Here is an 18,995-nt window from a genome sequence, read left to right as displayed (position 1 = left end):
GAATTAATCATGAAGTCATCAGGGACGTGTTAACCAAAACACCACTCGTTAGTTTCTTTTCAACAGTTTATTATGGATGTATTGTTTTCTGTTATACAATTGTATTTACAATTATGTATTGTATCTATTGGTGCAATTTTCCTGCGATGTCAAGCTAACCATGGAGGTAAAATACAGTCTTTTATCTCCATGAGCTGACGAAGAAATGCGTTAATGATGCAGTAGATGTTTTTGCTATTGCAATTCCATAGCACATTTCTGAAGTAACATATTCTTTGAATCCCATCAAGTTAAATAATATGAAATGAATATTCCCCTCCCCAAAAATGGAACTGTATAATCACGTGATCAATGTGCAAATAAAGAGGTGTTATTTACAAAAAAACCGAAATAAGCCACAGAAAAGATGTTCGCCGTACTTAGTGACACTATAAAAGATTTGAATTCAATTTCCCAATTCGTCTACTGTTGAGTGGCCTACATTTTGACCTCATAACACTTTTTAAAACATCTTCAACGTTGTTTTGAAATATGATACCTCGTGTCAGAGTTCACAAAAGGGTGAGTTGTGTATTTGTATGCTGCTGTATTTGACAACGCATATAGTTTCACCGTTAGTTTTATTGGAGTCATAAACTTGATTAATGATCAAGACAAAGAATAATTAACAAGATTAAGACAAAGAATAATCAACTGTATCTAGAAACGCAATTTACGAATTTATATAGTTGTTATACTACCAGCTATTATTGTGAACTTGGACTACATTTCTAAGACTAAATCATAAGATGTTTCGTAATGTATTCTGTGACGTTGAAGAAGAATACGATCAGTGTATGTTTACATGCATATGCAAATGTCTGGTATGGGAAACATTCACAAATCATAAATTTAGCAATTGTATATTTAAGATTAAATCCTGAAAGTTTCGTAAAACTTTTGGTTAAGGTAGTCGTCAGGGCGTACTGGTAGGTATTTATCACTACCATCCACACACTTGATAACAGAAGAATTATCAGGAACGTTGAAATATGCTATCGATTGACGACTGGATTCTTGTTTTTTGATGCTTTTTGGTATTCCAACTTTATGTACCTGTAAACAAACATAAAACAAAATTACCTCCACGACGTAGCAGCATTACAGTAAGTGTATTACAGATTGAAAAATTCTGGCATAATTAGGCTCGGTTTCGTTGAGTTAAAGCAGGGGAGTCGTCACCTGCGCATGCGTCAGATGGCCATAGCGTGTTAATGTTTACAAACAAGCGTTTACCCATGAGCCTTTGCATTTAGCGTGTGTTGTTATTATCGCTTGGGACTCAATTACCGTGCGTGTATAGGTGACCCCCTCGCTTTAATACTCAAATATTGGAATAACAACATGCTTGAACATCATACATTTTCAGTCATTCATTTAAAAAGTTAGCCTGTCCAAGAAAAAAACAACAATTGAAAAGTGAAATATTTTGAAACAAACATTAGATAAAATATATTCATTATATCAATAAGACAATGCTATATGGATTGCATGGTATACGTAAACAGTTGTTGTAGTCGAGTAGAGTTCGAATTCCATGTAAACAAACAACGTATTTTACACCCGTGTGTACGACGCTATACAAGTCGCATATTGAGCAGGACGCGGCGTGACTTTAAATAAACTGATATCTGAACTGATAAAGAACTATCACAGCCTGCTTCACATGTGGAACCCACAATAATCTATGTAACAGTTATATTTAAACACAGGCAAACCATATATATTATAATCAGGCGATGTCACTCACTGCGGAAACGAGTTTATCAGAAGTCCATCGCTGCATTAAATCTCCTATGTTGACAACAATACTTCCATCTATAGGCGTGGCATCAATAAAACTACCATCCAGACATTGTATCTGTGAAATATAAATATTTTAAAATTAGTTTGTTGTATTTATATATTTATTAATTTTTTTGTATTCACAGAAATGTTTTGACTGACTACGCCGTGGTCTATAAATATAAGGACAGCAGAGTGTCAGTGATATAATCAATTATAAAAAAACATCGTATTCAGTTAAATACGACACTGATATAAAGTATTTATATACGAATACGAGTTTTGATTGTCACATATTTCATACAAAATAACCCTATTCAAGACACGTGAACATCTGTGACATGTGTGACATCTAATTAGAGCTATTCTGGTCGTTGAATGCTAAACATCCAAATACTTTATTTACTGTACACGGTAAGGATGCGTAGAAGTGGGGATTTCGACAAGCTTGGCAGGTAATCCTTACTGTGCTGGACGCCGTTTCACTTTTAACAGTATACCTTCCTATTTAGGCGCGGACGTTACGTTTAGTGTAGGTCAGAGTTCGTTATGACTATTATGGGTTAGAGTCTCATACGCGTACGCTAAACGCATTTTGCACGACTGAAGATCGCTACATAAAGTCCTTCTAAAAGAACACTAGACTCCGCGAATTAAGTTATTTTCTGAATTTATTGACTCATGAGTGGAGTGTCGAGTGTATTTTTCGCAATTTCCATGATTTCTACATCCTGTTATAGTTTTCACCGCTACCTTGAATAAACTGGATACCATAACGCAACTGTGTACGAGTTATTTGGGAAGTGGTTGACACCAGTACGAGTACTAATGCACTTGGACCTCAGAATAGTGACAATTCGATGCGTCTAGTGTTTTTTCGCCAAATTTGTTTACCTAAAGATTTCACCAACTTTTATGCAAGATTTCTTTGCCATCCAGCCGTATTATTATTGAATTTGTATCTGGTGTTAACATCTGATAATTTCTGATATTTGAGGCTAGAAATCGTGAATTGTGAGGACAGAAATTGTCTTTGTTGTGTCCTGTCGGGGTTTCTGTAGTATATCTTTGCCATATACACACAGAATTAGGAAATAAAATAACTCGGATATGTGTATCTTGATTGAACTCTATATCATTGTCTAAGTATTATATATATCTCAGTGTTACCCCGTAACAAAAACGAGACAGCTGCTATGGCACGGTTGCTCGCATCAGAAAATACATGATATTCACTTTGAATAGTAGAACCTAAGTCAGGTGGAATGTAACAGCGTTGTAGATGTACCTTCTCCGCATATGTAAGTCTGTTACACCAGTGGGTCCAGTAGGTATTCAAGATCAAAGGATTGTGTTTTAGGTGCACACAGAAACACCTCGCAAAAGACTGAAACTTAAGCATCAAGTGTGGTATCCGTCAGAGCACCAAACACAACTAAACATGGTGCAGAAACCGAACCAAAGAAAAACTGATAGAGCTCAGGCAATAACATCAAATTGCACAAAACTCATTAAGTGCACAGCTGGACGTTCGTGTGGCAAAATAGATTTAGCAAAGGTCTACAAACAATCCAGCCCAACACATTTCATAGAATCATATGCAGTACTCGATGATCAGTCCACTGCATGTATGGGGACACCCATCTGTTTAATGCATTGGAGATACAGGGTCCAACACTTGAGTATGAACTGTCAACATGCAGTGCCAAGGGCGAACGAAGAACTGGAAGACGTGGTGACCACATCGTGATTGAACCCATTGATGGCAAGAAGAAGTTCACCCTTCCAGTCCTACTCAAGAACGATTACATACCCAGTGACACAAAACGATATACCTTCACCAGAAATATGTAAAACATTTGATCATCTAAAACTTATAGGCGACAAATTTCCTGAATTGAGAGAACACATTGGTATACATCGTCTTATTAGCAGAAACTGTCCAGAACCACTGAAAGTCAGAGAGACCAGAAATGGGCCGACCAACTCACCATGGGCTCATCGCACCAACCATAGGGTGGAGGGTATCTGGTGAACTGTATATGGAAACTGTAAGGGGCGTTATCAGAGCTTCGGTACACTGCACAACAGCAACAGTGAACTACCTGGACACACACATGACAGACAGAACAGATACAACACTCAAATGTGATCATCACTTGCATATTAAAGACCCAGTCACCCCAAAACGTAGCATAGCTATATTTGAAAAGACAGCAGATGATGAGAAAGTTGTCCTCTCTGTTGAAGACAAACAGTTCCTTGACGTTATGCAAAAGGGTGCTCACACAAACCCTCAGGAAAACCTTGAATTCCCTCTACCTTTCAAACAAAATCCGAATGAACAACCAAACAATCAGCAGTCGGCACTCAATCGCTTTACTAATTTCCAGAACCAGCTCAAATGCAAACCAGAAATGATGCAACAGTACCTGCAGTTCATGGGCAAAGTCATCGAACGTAAACATGCTAGTCCAGTTCCAATGTCAGAATTAGACGACAATAATTCTTGGTACTTACCGCACATTGGTGTTTACCACCCTAGGAAATCTCAGATACGAGTAGTATTTGACTCAAGCGCTAGATTTAATGGTGTCTCACTGAATGATGCACTACTTCAGGGACCTGATAAGATGAATAGCTTACTTGGTGTCATACTGCGATTCCTTAGCAAACCAGTAGGTACAATGGGCGACGTGGAACAGATGTTTCAAAGCTTTATGTCAACAAGGAACATCATGATTATCTTCGCTTCTTCTGGTTCTAGGACAACAACCCCATGAGACATGTGATACAATATCATATGAATGTTCACCTTTTTGAGAACAGTTCCTCCCCTGTGCTAGCCACATTAGGCCTAAAAATGATTGCCACAGAAAACCAATCCACCTGGTAAAGACGTGAAAGACTTCATACACAACGATTTCTATATAGATGACGGTTTAACATCTGAACCTGATGCGGCGACAGCAATAAGCCTCATCAAAAGAACAAGAGACATGTTAGCCATCAAGAACATTTATTTCAACAAAATAGTCTTCAATGACAAGGATGTTATGATCGTCCTCCCAAGTGAAGTATGCGCAAGGGACCTGCAATGTTTAGATTTTAGTCAAGACACTCTACCCTCACAGCAATCACTAGGGATACAATGGTTCCTTCAAGCGGACACTTTAACATTCAAAGTGGACTTGAAGGACAAGCCATTCTCACGACGGGGAGTATTAGCGACCATAAACTCCATCTATGACCCAATAGGAATACTAGCTCCAGTTACAATAGAAGAAAAGTGCATTCTCAAGGGACTCATGACAGAAAGGCCAAAGGGACGTGAAATGGCCAGCGTTGGATAGGACCATTCGCTTTCAGCTGAATACCTACATCGCTGGACCCACTGGTGTAACAGACTTACATATGCAGAGAAGGTACATCTACAACGCTGTTACATTCTACCTGATTTAGGTTCCATAATTCAAAGTGAATGTAATGTATTTTCCGATGCGAGCAACGCAGCCATAGCAGCTGTCTCTAATATACGACTAGTGGACCAAGATGGTAAAGTTCATGTAGCATTTCTTCTTGGCAAAGCTAAATTTAATCCCTCACATTCCTTTTCAATTCCACGCTTAGAGCTTTGTGCAGCCGTTTTAGCAACACAATTGGGACAAAAGGTAGCTATAGAAATTAAAAGTACTATTGACCGCACAGTTTTTCACACTGACAGTACAAACGTTCTAGGCTACTTGAGCAAACAATCAAAACGCTTCCACGTATATGTAGCAAATCGAGTACAGAAGATACATAATGTATCTTCACCAAACCAATGTGTCCAACAAACAGAATCCGGCCGATCTCGCAACAAGATCTGTTTCAGCCCAACAACGTATGTATACTGTATGGCTTACAGGCCCTTCCTTCCTCTGGGAATCTGACTTCAGGTCTGGACACACAACAGAAATCATCCAGTATGCAATAACAGAAGAAGACCCAGAAGTTCGAAAACAACCACGCATCCTAGGCAATGTCTGCTAAACCGCACAAGCCTAACTGCATAGTCTAGGGTCTGAGAGATTCCGCCGATTCTCAACATGGACTGCTCTTAAGAGAGCAGCAGCGACCCTTATAATCAAGTTACAGAAACACCAGAGTGACAATAGTGAACTTCCATCGAAGTTTATCACCGCTACATGTGCATAGATCATTATCCTCTGCACAGTACAAGAAGTGGTGTTCGCAGATCAACTCAAGGTATTGACGATTGCAGACACAACTGATGATGGACAAGGATGTACTTATTCGTGTTGGAGGCAAAGTTCGTCAAACCGATCCTGATCTCTGTGGCCGCCATCCAATACTACTCCCAAAAACAGCCACATCTCATGGCTTAATGCTGAAAACATTCACAGAGAGACTGAACATCAAGGTCGTCAACTCAAACATGTAGCAATCAGAGCAAAAAGTTTCTGGATTCCTAGCCTACATGACTTAGTAAGAACCATCCTATAAAAATGTACAACCTGCAAAAAGCTGAGAGCAAAAAGTCCAATGCAAGTGATGGCAGACCTTCCAGCAGTCAGAGCTTAAAACACCAAACCATTCACAAATGTAGGGATGGATGTCTTCAGCCCCTGGAGTGTAGTGAACAGGAGAACGAGAGGTGGTTCATCAAGAACCAAACGATGGGCCATCTTTGTATGTCTTTATGCAACAGCCATACACATCGAGATCATCCACCTTCATCTATGCACTGCGTTGCTTCATAGCCATTCGTGGCCCTGTTAAGAAACTGAGATGTGACCAGGACACAAACTTCATAGGAGCGAAGAACGAACTAAGAGAAGTTCTCAAAGAACCTGACCAGCATCAAGTTCAAAACAGAACGCCAATGTGAATGGGTGTTCAATCCACCTCATGCCTCACATTTTGGGGGCATATGGGAGAGACAGATTGATACCGTCAGACAAGTCCTTAACTCTATGTACGTTCAACTTGGCAAATTGCAGTTCACGCATGATTTGCTTTCCAAACTAATGGCCAGAGTTTCCGCCATAGTCAATGCTCAATCCATAACCACCATATCTTCCGATGCCAATGAGCCGCTGACACTCAGTCATTGTATGCTTCTCACTATGAAGACGCAACAAGTACACCTTCCTCTGGGTACATTCATTCAGCAAGACATGTACAGCAGGAAAATGTGGTGTCGCGTACAGTATCTTGCCAACCAGTTCTGGGTGCATTGGAGGAAGGAGTTTCTACAAAGCCATCAACCAAGACGCAAGTGGAACAAGACTACTGCAAACATCAATGAAGGTGACGTCGTCCTGTTGAGAGATAAAGAATGCTCTCGCAATGACTGGCCTCTTGCGCGTGTCATGAACACATACTACAGTGATGACAACAAGATCAGATAAGCTGACATCATGGTTTGTAGAGACAACGTAAGACAAATCTACCAGAGACCAATTGCCGAACTCGTTTTGATCCAAAGTATCAAAGAAAACAATTCTGAACATTATTTGTTTGATTAGAATTAAGTTTAGTGTTAGTGTTCTAGCGTTTAGTGAAAATTATCTCTATCGCTCATTTTTAGACGGGGAGTGTGCTGAACGCCCTTTCACTTTTTAGAGTATGCTGCCCTCTTTAGGCGTGGACGCAATTTATTGACTCATGAGTTGTTCAGGCCACTTTAGCGCCGAGTGTCGTAATTTGATATGTGTATTTTTCGCAATTTCAATGCATTTTCTGCAAGTCGTTCACGCTCGTTCGTTTAGTCAGCGATGACGTCATTTGACAGGTGATTTCTTTATCCTATTATAGTTTTCACCGCTACCTTGAATAAACTGGTTACCCTAACGCAACTGTGTGCGAGTTATTTGGGAAGTGGATGACACCAGTACGAGTACTAATGCACTTGGATCTCGGAATACTTACATTAGAGAGATTTTATGTTCAACCCCGGAAGAATAGGCATTTCCTCAATACGGATAGTTCAGCTTTATAACTTGATACAAATATCAGGATAAGTTGATAAAAATCAATGAAGCCGAAATAAAGCAGGAAACAACACAGAATCCAACACAAAACCAAACAAAGAACCAAGGGGAGAAGTGACATGCTGGCAAAATATATTGTACTAAAACAAATAATATATAGCATACATGATAGTTCTAGATTATATCGTCACGAAAATGTTTTCAGTGACTTTTGTCAGTGACAAGTTACTTAATTAGTATGCATTTCGAGAAACCACAGTGTGTGTGCATGCGCAGTTTGAAATGGAACAATCACGCGTAGAACTCGGGCTCCAGCAAAAAATTGTATTGCATTAGTCATAAATTTAGAGTCTGCATTTTTCTACGAGATGTTTCTAAGTTTTGTTGAGGATTATTCTGTAACGAAATCGCTGAAATTATTTAGACGACTGACTTCGAAACGTTCCATTCAGATCGGATGGCGCCCTCTTGTGCCAATCCCCCTCCGATCAGAGCTATGATTGTGCAGTTATTAAGTGTTTGTCCATACCAAATATACTATTCATTAGCCAAATACTTTAAATATGTCATGTTTATATTGTATTCAATATTATGGTTTGGAATTGGAGTGTATGTGATCTCAATGGTTGAATTGCTTACTTAAAGATGTTAATAACGATTGTGCTTTGACCCCGACGTCTTGCCATATCCATACTTGAATCTGTAGTTGTTCATTGATATATGTTTATCACTGACGTACTTGTCGGACCTCTGATGTCGTTGTCTTGGAATATCAAGCATTTCACTTTTGACCCCATATGTCATTTTGTAATGATAATGACCTACCTCTAGTTCTCCAATGTCATATTTGAATGACAATGACCTAACTCTAGTCCCCCAATTTCATCTTGGAATGACAATGACATACCTCTAACCCTCTAATGTTGTCTTGGAATAGTAATGTCATTGCCCCATAATCTGAATGCTCTCCACATAGTATTTGATTGGGTTCCAATTCAATACCCTGTGATATTGGTGGGTAGTAGAGAGTTCTCAGTGTTGTAGTATTGTCTGGTCCTTTGATGCCTTTATGAGCGTTTACAAATAGTAATGGGTCCTGTAAAAATGAAATGAAATAACGCAAAAAATTAATAACTAAATAAAGCTGCAATTAATGATATGATAATATAGAGTTGATAGTGATAGGTTAATAGAAATTATTCTTACTACAGCAGTATTATATATTATGCACGAGTGTTGGCCAAAGAACTGACGCATCTGTCTATTTCATCGACGTTACCACCTACTTTTGTTCTTTCTCTTGAATAAACTCACCTCCAGTTCTAGACCCCTCGCCATGACCTCAAACAGCCGATTGGATAATTCCATGCATACATCAAATATATATAAACTCACCCTGGGATTACCAATACAAAACATAGGCACGTGGTTAAAACAATCCTTGTAATCCCCGGGTCTACTCGGGTTTGTTCTGAAAATTAAACCAGATGTTTATTGTTCAATTGTAACAACTACGACAGACAGATTATCTAAACTAGCAATCGAGAGTGCGTTAAAATATGTCAAATTTGAAAAGGGCAAAAGACAAAATCCTAAATATTTTTATAAACGTGAAATAAAGTACAATGTTTAAATATTAACGTGGAGTGAGCCACTTTCTGATACAATCTGATGTATTTACGGCGTGTATTTTATTTTATATTTTTTTAATATTTTTATATTACGTATTTGTGATTCGGTATATTTAACATCTGAACCAATGCCTATGTACCGAGATTGCAACGAGACCTCCTATGACTGGTTTAGTCAACGAATCACAGACCTCCTTCTATAGCGCACCTGATGACGTCACCAGAATCAGGTCACAAACACACTCAAATAAAATGGCGATTATACCGACTTTAGCGATGAAAACGATCGGGAACAAACGGCTTTTCAGTAAGTTTATCATTTTCAAATGCAACGAAAATCATCTATGATTTTTATGTTAATATTGTGGCTTAAATGGTTCCAGTTTAGGTTGTTATTTTGCGTAGTTATTCCAGGAGTGACGATTTTTTCCACCGGTTCCACCGAACACCGGTATCTTTTTCCAGTCACTTGCCCTAGAGACGGGTGACTGTTTTGTTGACTGTCTTGCCAAACTCGTCTACGGTATTGAAGCCGTAGCTGTAAATATTTATTAAAATGTATCAACATTTTGTACAACAACGAATATTAAAGTAATTGAGCTGATTTGGACTAGAATAAAATAGTTTTTATTTCGCACACATCGAAATTGATCAGGAAATATATTCTCCAATATTCTGCGTATACACCGTTATACAGTTTAAAATCAGTTTGCATTGTTTACTATAGCTGCTTAGAGTGTTCTAATCATTATGATTTACTTATTTTTTTCTTTCCATTCAAGATAATTATGCTCAGTGTTTGGTGTAAAGTCGAAGAGATGACTGAATAAACGAACCTTGGTTGGCGAAGATGCATCAGGAAGTGTACACATTTGTTGGAAATGAAAATTTTGGAATATAATAGTTCAATGACGAGAATTCAAATTCCCACTGATAATTTATGAGGGCAACACAAATTTGCGGGAAAATGGATGAGACAAACTAATAAACACTAACACCGATGAGAACATGCAGTCTTGCCAGACTGCAAAAAGTATAGGCTTCTCACTTTAACAATTTAAGGTGCCAGTGAGTAAAAGGAAAAATTAAATAAATTGTCCGTCGCTGTACATGACAGAACATGATTTTTTAGCTTTCAAAGGCAAATGAAAAAACAGCATTTAACCATCTTTTCCGGGCATTTCCCCCGGCCAACCTTTGATTGAGATGAGATGATTGTCTTCAAAATGAAACCCATGCGCCGCAACATGATCTTTTCTCTTGTACATTGGAATTGTTTGTTAAATATTTTCTCCAATGAGTACGCCGTCGGCCAATATAAAATGCTAGCTGTGATTGGTTGTAGCTTATACGAGATTTGAACGGGATTTATATTTTCATTGGGTCAGATCCTTGTTTGGTATTCGCAATTACCAAAACTTTTAAAAAACTATCAACAAATAAACAATAGATTAAAAATAAAATAAAATAAAATAAAATAAAATAAAATAAAATAAAATAAAATAAAATAAAATAAAATAAAATAAAATAACATATATAACCTCCAAATATTTAGATGCTAGTAGCATACATAAAATGAAATATACTCGACATAACCTTGCAGGTCATTTTAGGAGTTGAATATAATCATTTTAAGAAATATTGTTTGATATCCTGAACCTCAAGTCTGAGTTATTCCATCGGTTTTGATTGTGCATAGTGAATGAGATTGTTTGTTTCAGACTTGTTCTAAGTATGCGCCCACTTAGTCCGTCTTCAAGATAGCAAGATGGGAGTTAGGGTTAGTAAAGAACTGTTTTAAACTAAAATATAACTAACACAAAATGATTCAATGTTAAGCAGTAGAAACTACTTACGCTTCCCCGCCATCTTCGATGTAGCCGTGGTGGCTATTCTTCATTTTCCGATATTTATTCTTTGTTTCAAATGGCAAGGAAAAGAACATAGATGAATGCTTGAATGCATTATCAATCTGTATCAAAATAAATAAATAAATAAATAAATAAATAAATAAATAAATAAATAAATAAATAAATAAATAAATAAATAAATAAATAAATAAATAAATAAATAAATAAATAAATAAATAAATAAATAAATAACATGGTGGAAGATGTATAAGAAAAGATGTATAATGAGGTTATTATGAGGATATCGCAAAGTATGCACTCAGACAGTATGCCACTTTGCACATCGGTCGATGCTCCAGCTGTACTGTCTTCGTGTATACTTTGAGGGATCCTCGTAATAACCTCATATTAATATACAAGTACAACGACACCAATGAACGACATCAGATTACAGCATACAATGACATGGCACATAGTGGAATTGCATTTTGTTGCATCGAATGACATTGTGCATAATGAAATGGCATGTTGTTACATCAAATGACATGGCACAAAGTGAAATGACATGTCGTTTCATCAAATGACATGGCACATAGTGGAATGGCATGTGGTTACATAAAATTGCATTGTGCATAGTGGAATGGCACGTCGTTGCATGAAATGGCTTTGCGAATTGTGGAATGGCATGTCGTTGCATCAAATGACATGGCGTATCGTGGAATGGCACGTCGTTGCATAAAATGGCATTGTACATTATTGAATGGCATGTCATTGCATCAAATGACATAAAATGGCATTGCGCATTGTGTAATGCCATGTCGTTGCATCAAGTGAATTTGACGCATAGTGGAATGGCATGTTATTGAATTAAATGACATGGCGCATGGTGGAATGACATGTCCTTGCATAAAATGGCATTGCGCATTGTGGAATGGCATGTTGTTGCATCAAATGAATATGACGCATAGTGGAATGGCATGTCATTGAATCAAATGACATGGCGCTTGGTGGAATGACATGTCGTTGCATAAAATGGCATTGCACATTGTGGAATGGCATGTCGTTGTATCAAATGAATATGACGCATAGTGGAATGGCATGTCATTGAATCAAATGGCATGGGGCATGGTGGAATGACATGTCCTTGCATAAAATGGTATGGCACATATTGGAATGGCATGTCGTTGCATTAAATGACATGGCACATAATGGAATGGCATGTGGTATTGTGGAATTGCAACATAAATACTCAAGTCGCAGGGATTTGAATGTCAAACTACCCCACTCTCGCCTCTAGTGTCAGTTATCACAAATCACTTATTTGGCATCAAGGCAGTACGTTATCAGTTATAATTGCAAGCCACTGACCTTGAAAAGCCGTGCGATCAGAAATACATACAATATATTTACCAACTATGCCTCTAATACGGTATAGTATTCCCCCAAAGCATGCGAGCTTTTGCCAATAATGTTGAAATACCCAGTGTGCCTATGTATTTCTCACGGGTTCGCCTACATATAAACAATATTAATAACATTTATAAATAAACGGTATTGCTATTTAGATTTACATTTATGTAGTGACTGGTTTGGACTATTTTTAAACAATAAAAATGCTGGTTTGTAATCTAAATACTAATTTGTTATTTTTTGTTTAACCTCGATCTATTTTTTGAAAGTTCAGAGTTGAAATAACATTAATATTGCCGTTTATTAATTATTTCTTGTAATATCTACAAATGTCTATTTACGATCTATTTTTTAAAATTTCAGTCTGTCCTAAAATATTACTTTGTGGAATGTAACAAATTTAATACCTAATAAAATAATATAATAAGAAAATAACATTTACTTAATTGGAACGACAATGGTATTCAATAGTGTTAAGTGATATGTGTTCTGGCTACGAAATTCGCAATATAACCTCCTTGCAAATAGCAGAACATCAACGAACAGTTTCATAAATTCGGACTTGATTAGATTTCCAGCGTTTCAGGGTGCTACCTAGTCACCGAATCAAATACAAATCAATACACATCGAAAACGTAATAAATACATTCTGTCCGTATTTATTTAGATTTTATAATGACGGCTAAAATGGCGGATGATGCGTTTAATAGTGGCACGTGCATTCGATCTATACTCACCAGTGTTTGTGGAATACCATGGTTGGTCAAATAAAGAAAACCGATTGTCTTGAATGCACTATGTAGGTCATCTATCAGTTTCTGGAAAAACTCTTCTTGCGGAGACTCTCTCCGCAAACCATACGCAGTGAAGTCGATGACAGGGATTGTTCGGGCTGCCATGTCTGATAACTGTCGGACCACGTCCACACTGAATAAATGATGCCCCCAGTAGCGACCCTGTGTTAGGATATATTTTGAACACTTGAAATACATTTGCTCTCGACACACGATAAAATATACATCATTGCGAATAGCATTTATGAATAAACTGTCGCAATGGTCAAACTCCAAGATGGTATCAAAGGAAAATATTTCAAAGCCATTTGAACAGCAGTCGTAGGTTCCAGGTGTCGCCTCTGCCCGTCCATTCAATCCAGGGCGATAAAAACATGGCATGTTCGTGGATTACATTATTATATCAGTAATGTACGGAATGCTTCACAAGTCACCATTTGCGAAAACACTAATTGCCCCCAACAATTCATGAATAATGAAAAAAAAGATCTTGTGACTGATCACTACAATTTTATCTTACATACTCAATATTATATCAATTGCCCGTAACATCAATTTTAAACAAATGTGTGAATGAGACATACTTCAGATGTGTCTCATCATCATCTACTATTTTGAAACTAGTATAATTTTGTATGACTGATGTTGCCAGATTTGGGACATGTTTGGCGTTTGATTACAACATATATGTATAACCTAAAAGATGCTTCAAACATATCACAAACATAAACATATTATAGACACATTTCAAGCATATGAATACATTTAGTGGTTACAATGAACAAAGACACACTAACATCAGTATGAAGATTGAGCATTTATTCCAAGCAACATTATCCAAATAATTGACAAAAGCCATACTACAATAAAATAACAAATGAAATAATGTAACTCATATTCATGTGGTGTAGACTGCATTCATCAAGTAAATGTGATGATATAATTAGAACATCAATGCGAGAAGCACTTTTAAATGTGCTTGCATTCATTCCTATGTGGAAAAGCATATCAACATAACTCCATGGCTGTATTTGTATGAATATTACTTGACTCAAACTGTTCAATAAATAGCTGCAGCTTCTTGAATCAAGCTCCAGGTGACGTCAGACTTAGGTTGCTGAACATTTAGTATGATAAATGGCAGTTTAGTTGCAGGATTTCTGAACACTGTGCCAATGCCACCACATCATATTTACTTAACATGACCGACATGAAATATTGCGCGACCTCATGCAATTATGCCTCAAAGTGCACACATATTATAAGTCTTTTCGGACGCGTTTGAGACCAGTCTGAGAAATGTCCATATCTATCTTTTTAGTTTGAATACAATTTCATGAATAGCACGGTTTGAAAATTTACTGAGCATGCCTGTTTCTAACAAACTAGATAGGAACTAGGTTTAAAATAATGATTTTAACAGGAATTGTTTCAGTCATATATGAATAGGAGTGCACATGTCCCAGGCATATTTTGGACATATGTAAAATATGTCACTTCATTGGACATGTATCAATCTGAGACATTTTTCAATGATCACGTTTTGGTAAGGAGTATGGCGAGCAATTAGCACATACAAAAAAGTTTCAGGAGAGACAACAGTGACAATCAATGTCCAGAACTGTCGCCTGGCATAAAAAAATATTTAAAAAGAAAAAAGGAGTATGGCTTCTGGTCAAATTAGAATGTTAACAAAACAATTCAAAGCCACATTGGCTTGGACTCCTAACCAAAAGAGAGCCAAATTGCAAATTATGAGTATGCCAATTTTGACAAAGAAACAAAAGTACTACTTTTCACACTTGAGATTTGACGCAATTTTTTGTTTTGCAAAACAGATTTGCTAGATCAGCAAGTAAATTGTTATTACGTGCACACCATGGGTAAAAATAAACAGTATATGTTAAGATAATACATGTTAGAAAACAGTGATCCAAGAAGACGTCACTAGTAAATAAATGATGAGCCGGGAAACTCCATCATTTCAACCAATTACATATTGTCTGGCAGTCACAATTTTCTATGATTTGACAAGATAATTTACTTGCTATGCACATTCATATTTGTGAAGACTGTCCGGAAAAACAATGCCTCCGAAACTACATTGCAGTAAGATCGTAGAGTTATACTGTCAATACCTGGGTATTCTGTTGTTAACAGCACTCTATTTAAACAATGCTCCGTCTAGTTTAAATGAGTTCATTTGGTTTCTGAAATGAAATAGTTGGACAAACGCAGCACCCTGTTACATTTGCCGCATTTTCAGTTGCAATTGTCTTTGAGCCATCCATCTGTGTAGTTACAATCAGCCATTACTTTTTACCATGTCCCATTTGCTTGAGAGTTTTTTTGTGGATACTGCTAAGCACTGCTCGAAAATGCCTAGGTGAACAATCACCGTTTTTTTGTATTTGGTCAACTCAATTTAATTAGTATCTAAGTTGAAGGATTGCCAACTTCATTATGAAATTTTGCAATTGTGGTAATGTACATATCCCAAAAACAGTCGTGCCATGATTAAACATTGTTGCAAAATAACTCTCGACAAATTCGTGGAACAACATAGTTCAAGATGGCTTATTCAGACACTGGATTAAACTGAACTGTTTTAGACTATCAATTTGTATATCTCTAGCTGTCAGTTAATTCTAACTTTTACTTCACTTGGCCCCTTTGGCGATCCAAAAAACATATCAGCTTTTAAAGACATTTTATTACACATAATATAAATTCTCTCACCAATCATTGACAAAAATGTCTAATGTTTGCCAGCAACCCGATTGATTTTCATTATTGAACATTATTTAATAATAATAATTTATTTGTTGTTTAATGGCCTTCGGCCCATCACCATCATACAAAATAATTGTTGACAAAAAATAAATTTATATTACGAAATATGTATAAAAATATAGATGAAGAGGGTGTCAATAGATAGTATAAGCACTATATAATGTGATGGGGATATTAATATTTATATATGCAAGCATATTAGGTTATTCTAACTTGATGTTAAATAAATAGAGCTAACGAGTTAATGACTTGGCTTTTAGAGGAGCTTAATAATTGTACTAGAGTATTCAAATTTTCATTATCGAACATTACTTGAATAAAAAAAACTACTGTAAATCAAATTGGTTGTACTTAAGGTATAGATTCAGGTTCGTAAGCACTTGGAAGTGATTTGTTTTGCTATAGTCTTGGCTATAGACTGTTAAAATTTTGCAGCATTGTGAATAGTGGAACATACTCAAACGACGATTTTAAAATATAGAAAACAGGTACAAACATTCTCTCTTTTTAAATGCTTTGCAAGATTTAGCAAGGCTGTACATAAACAATAAATAGGAAATATGGTGAAAAAAGTAATGACGGGATCTCCATATTATGCACTACATTTAACTTTTTACAAAACAATAATAGGTTTAAATTTGGAACTGTTACAGCCATTTTAATTATGAGCATTAGCAAACTCCTTACTAAGTGAATGGTTATGCAAATTATCCATTATCTCCACACGTATTTTCCAGTTTACCATGGATGTTCAAATCTAAATACCTCTCACAATTCTTGTTTATTTCGATTGAAACTTTCACGCAACGTTTATCAGTTGTTTATTGACAAAAAGGGCGTCCGTCCAGCCGTATATATAGTATGTTTTGTTTTCGTATAACAAAGTTTTCAAGCACGATATGTGCTGTATATTCAATCCCGGTCAATGTCAAGACAAACTGGCAACACCTGTGGGAGCTAAGTAATTTTCCTACCAGAAAACACGAACGGATATAATGTCCGTTTTATGACAGTGACGTTAATCGTCTACATAAATGGTTATTGCATCACATCGACATGCTAAAATCCAAAATCAACCGACGCTTGCTGATGTTCGATCGACATTGGGTGGGTTGTGTCTAAATTTACCTTTCCTCAAACCTTTAAAAATACTCTGTATGACGCAGTTTTCTCACGATCTCCGGTGAAATGGACCGTGCGAAGTTAGACGGCAAGGTTGAAATGGGTCGTAATATTTTGCTACACAAGGGCCATTCGCAGTTTTTATTACTCAATCGCTCAAACGCCGGTTCGAAAAAGTCAAAATGAAAGGCAAACTATTGTAAATTGAGACAGGTTTCATTCAACTACAGACGAGACGAGTCGGTAAAAATTAAACGAACCACGACCTCTGGAAAGACCTCATTCATAGAGTGCCTTAGAACCAGAGGTCACTGAGCATGGCCGTACAACGTACTTGGCGACATCGCTACAGATACATGTTAGCAGAAAGGGGGTTTCCAATTAAGGTAACCAAGATGGCATCGCAAAGTGCTTGATTTTTCCCGCAGTGTTTAAAAACAGCAGCTCGTTGCCGATTTCTCTGTAATTTCCATGGTATTTTTAATTAACCGAGCATCTGACGTTAGTTAGTTAGTGAAAAAATAGTTATCGATGGCAGCACAGCAATGGTGTTTATTCGCAATGCTACCAGCACGGTGATCGTTACAGCGAAACGAAAAATGTACAAGTCAGTTTTAAATTGCCTTTAGAGAAAAAAATATGCGTAAAAAAATATTAAATAGTATACCACTGGAAGCTGCCAGACTGGAAGTTGTTGACATGTTGGGAGATAAGGATGGTAAAGTTTACTTATCATTTAAAACTGTGTTTTTTTGTTATTCCGCTTGCATGCTGGAAGCATCTACGTCTTATCTATTTTTTTGTCGTTTGCGAGACTAGTTGATAGCGCTTGAGGTAAGTTAAACAGGGTCGGGGATAGGAAGCTACACATCGCCGCACCATAACTGAGGCCAGCAACTCATTTGCAGATAACATCAACAGTGACTTGTCAATCAAAGAGCAACGCAAACAAACTTTCGGGACTTTTAATCACATACACATTTTAAAATCGATTTTTTAGTATGTTCCTGCATTGATAATGCTCTGCACTTTTAACACTATCTAGCCAAGTCTGTCTAGGTAAGAACAAGCAAAAAATCACTCCGAGTGCCCACAAATCTGCACCTTAATCTATGAAACTGTCTTAGTATAAAGTTCGATTATGATGAGCAGGGTGTAACATGGTGTACCAACTTCCTTCAAACTTTGGACACTATGTATGCATATTCACTGCATGCCATTTTGAGCTGAACGTTTTTAATCAGTTATTATGATTGAGTGGTTAACATGCCCATATCTTATTGCAAGATGCTTTACCATGTGCACGATATCGAAGCCCTTGGTGGGGGTCATGTTCAGTACACGCCATTTCTAGATGACGTTTTGGGTTCAGAAAATGAGGCTGTGTGATTCAATAAACACAACAACACAACATTTTAGGCCATTCTCAAAAAATAAAATAATGGCCAATAGCGCAAATAATCTGAATGCGCACTCACATATGCCCATTATAATACAATAACATAATAAAATATACGATTTAATTAGATAATCATGTTACAATATGTATTTAATAACTATTTGCATTAGTAGATA

General features: G+C 36.9%; 1 protein-coding gene and 1 long non-coding RNA gene across 2 annotated transcripts; one reads left to right on the top strand and one right to left on the bottom strand.

Annotated features, from left to right (window-relative positions):
- Window positions 1-912: 912 nt before the first annotated feature.
- Window positions 913-9,239, bottom strand: LOC144362822 (uncharacterized). Its single transcript, XM_085491892.1, has 4 exons — window positions 9,135-9,239; window positions 8,728-8,916; window positions 1,790-1,900; window positions 913-1,095 (listed from the first exon to the last, which is right to left on the bottom strand). Exons 1-4 carry the CDS (start codon window positions 9,237-9,239, stop codon window positions 913-915), a joined length of 588 nt encoding a protein of 195 aa, XP_085348018.1.
- Window positions 9,240-9,687: 448 nt separating this feature from the next.
- On the top strand, window positions 9,688-10,560 carry LOC146732671 (uncharacterized). The gene is made up of 2 exons (XR_014926840.1): window positions 9,688-9,758; window positions 10,234-10,560. It is a non-coding gene; the product is annotated as an uncharacterized LOC146732671 (long non-coding RNA).
- Window positions 10,561-18,995: the final 8,435 nt, after the last annotated feature.

Source organism: Saccoglossus kowalevskii, chromosome 17, assembly GCF_978046115.1.
Source record: "Saccoglossus kowalevskii chromosome 17, keSacKowa6.1, whole genome shotgun sequence".
Taxonomy (NCBI): domain Eukaryota; kingdom Metazoa; phylum Hemichordata; class Enteropneusta; family Harrimaniidae; genus Saccoglossus; species Saccoglossus kowalevskii.
The sequence above is the reverse complement of the archived record's forward strand: the minus strand, read 5'-3'. Positions and strand labels throughout refer to the sequence as shown.

Excerpts from the sequence above, each read along its gene's own strand:
- LOC144362822 (XM_085491892.1), bottom strand. The coding sequence starts at position 9,239 with ATGTTTTGTATTGGTAATCCCAGGGTGAGTTTATATATATTTGATGTA. Across the intron at positions 1,901-8,727 it reads ACAACATTAGAGGGTTAGAG|ATACAATGTCTGGATGGTAG; the intron begins GTATGTCATTGT and ends TATATTTCACAG. Across the intron at positions 1,096-1,789 it reads CTGATAAACTCGTTTCCGCA|GTACATAAAGTTGGAATACC; the intron begins GTGAGTGACATC and ends GTTTGTTTACAG.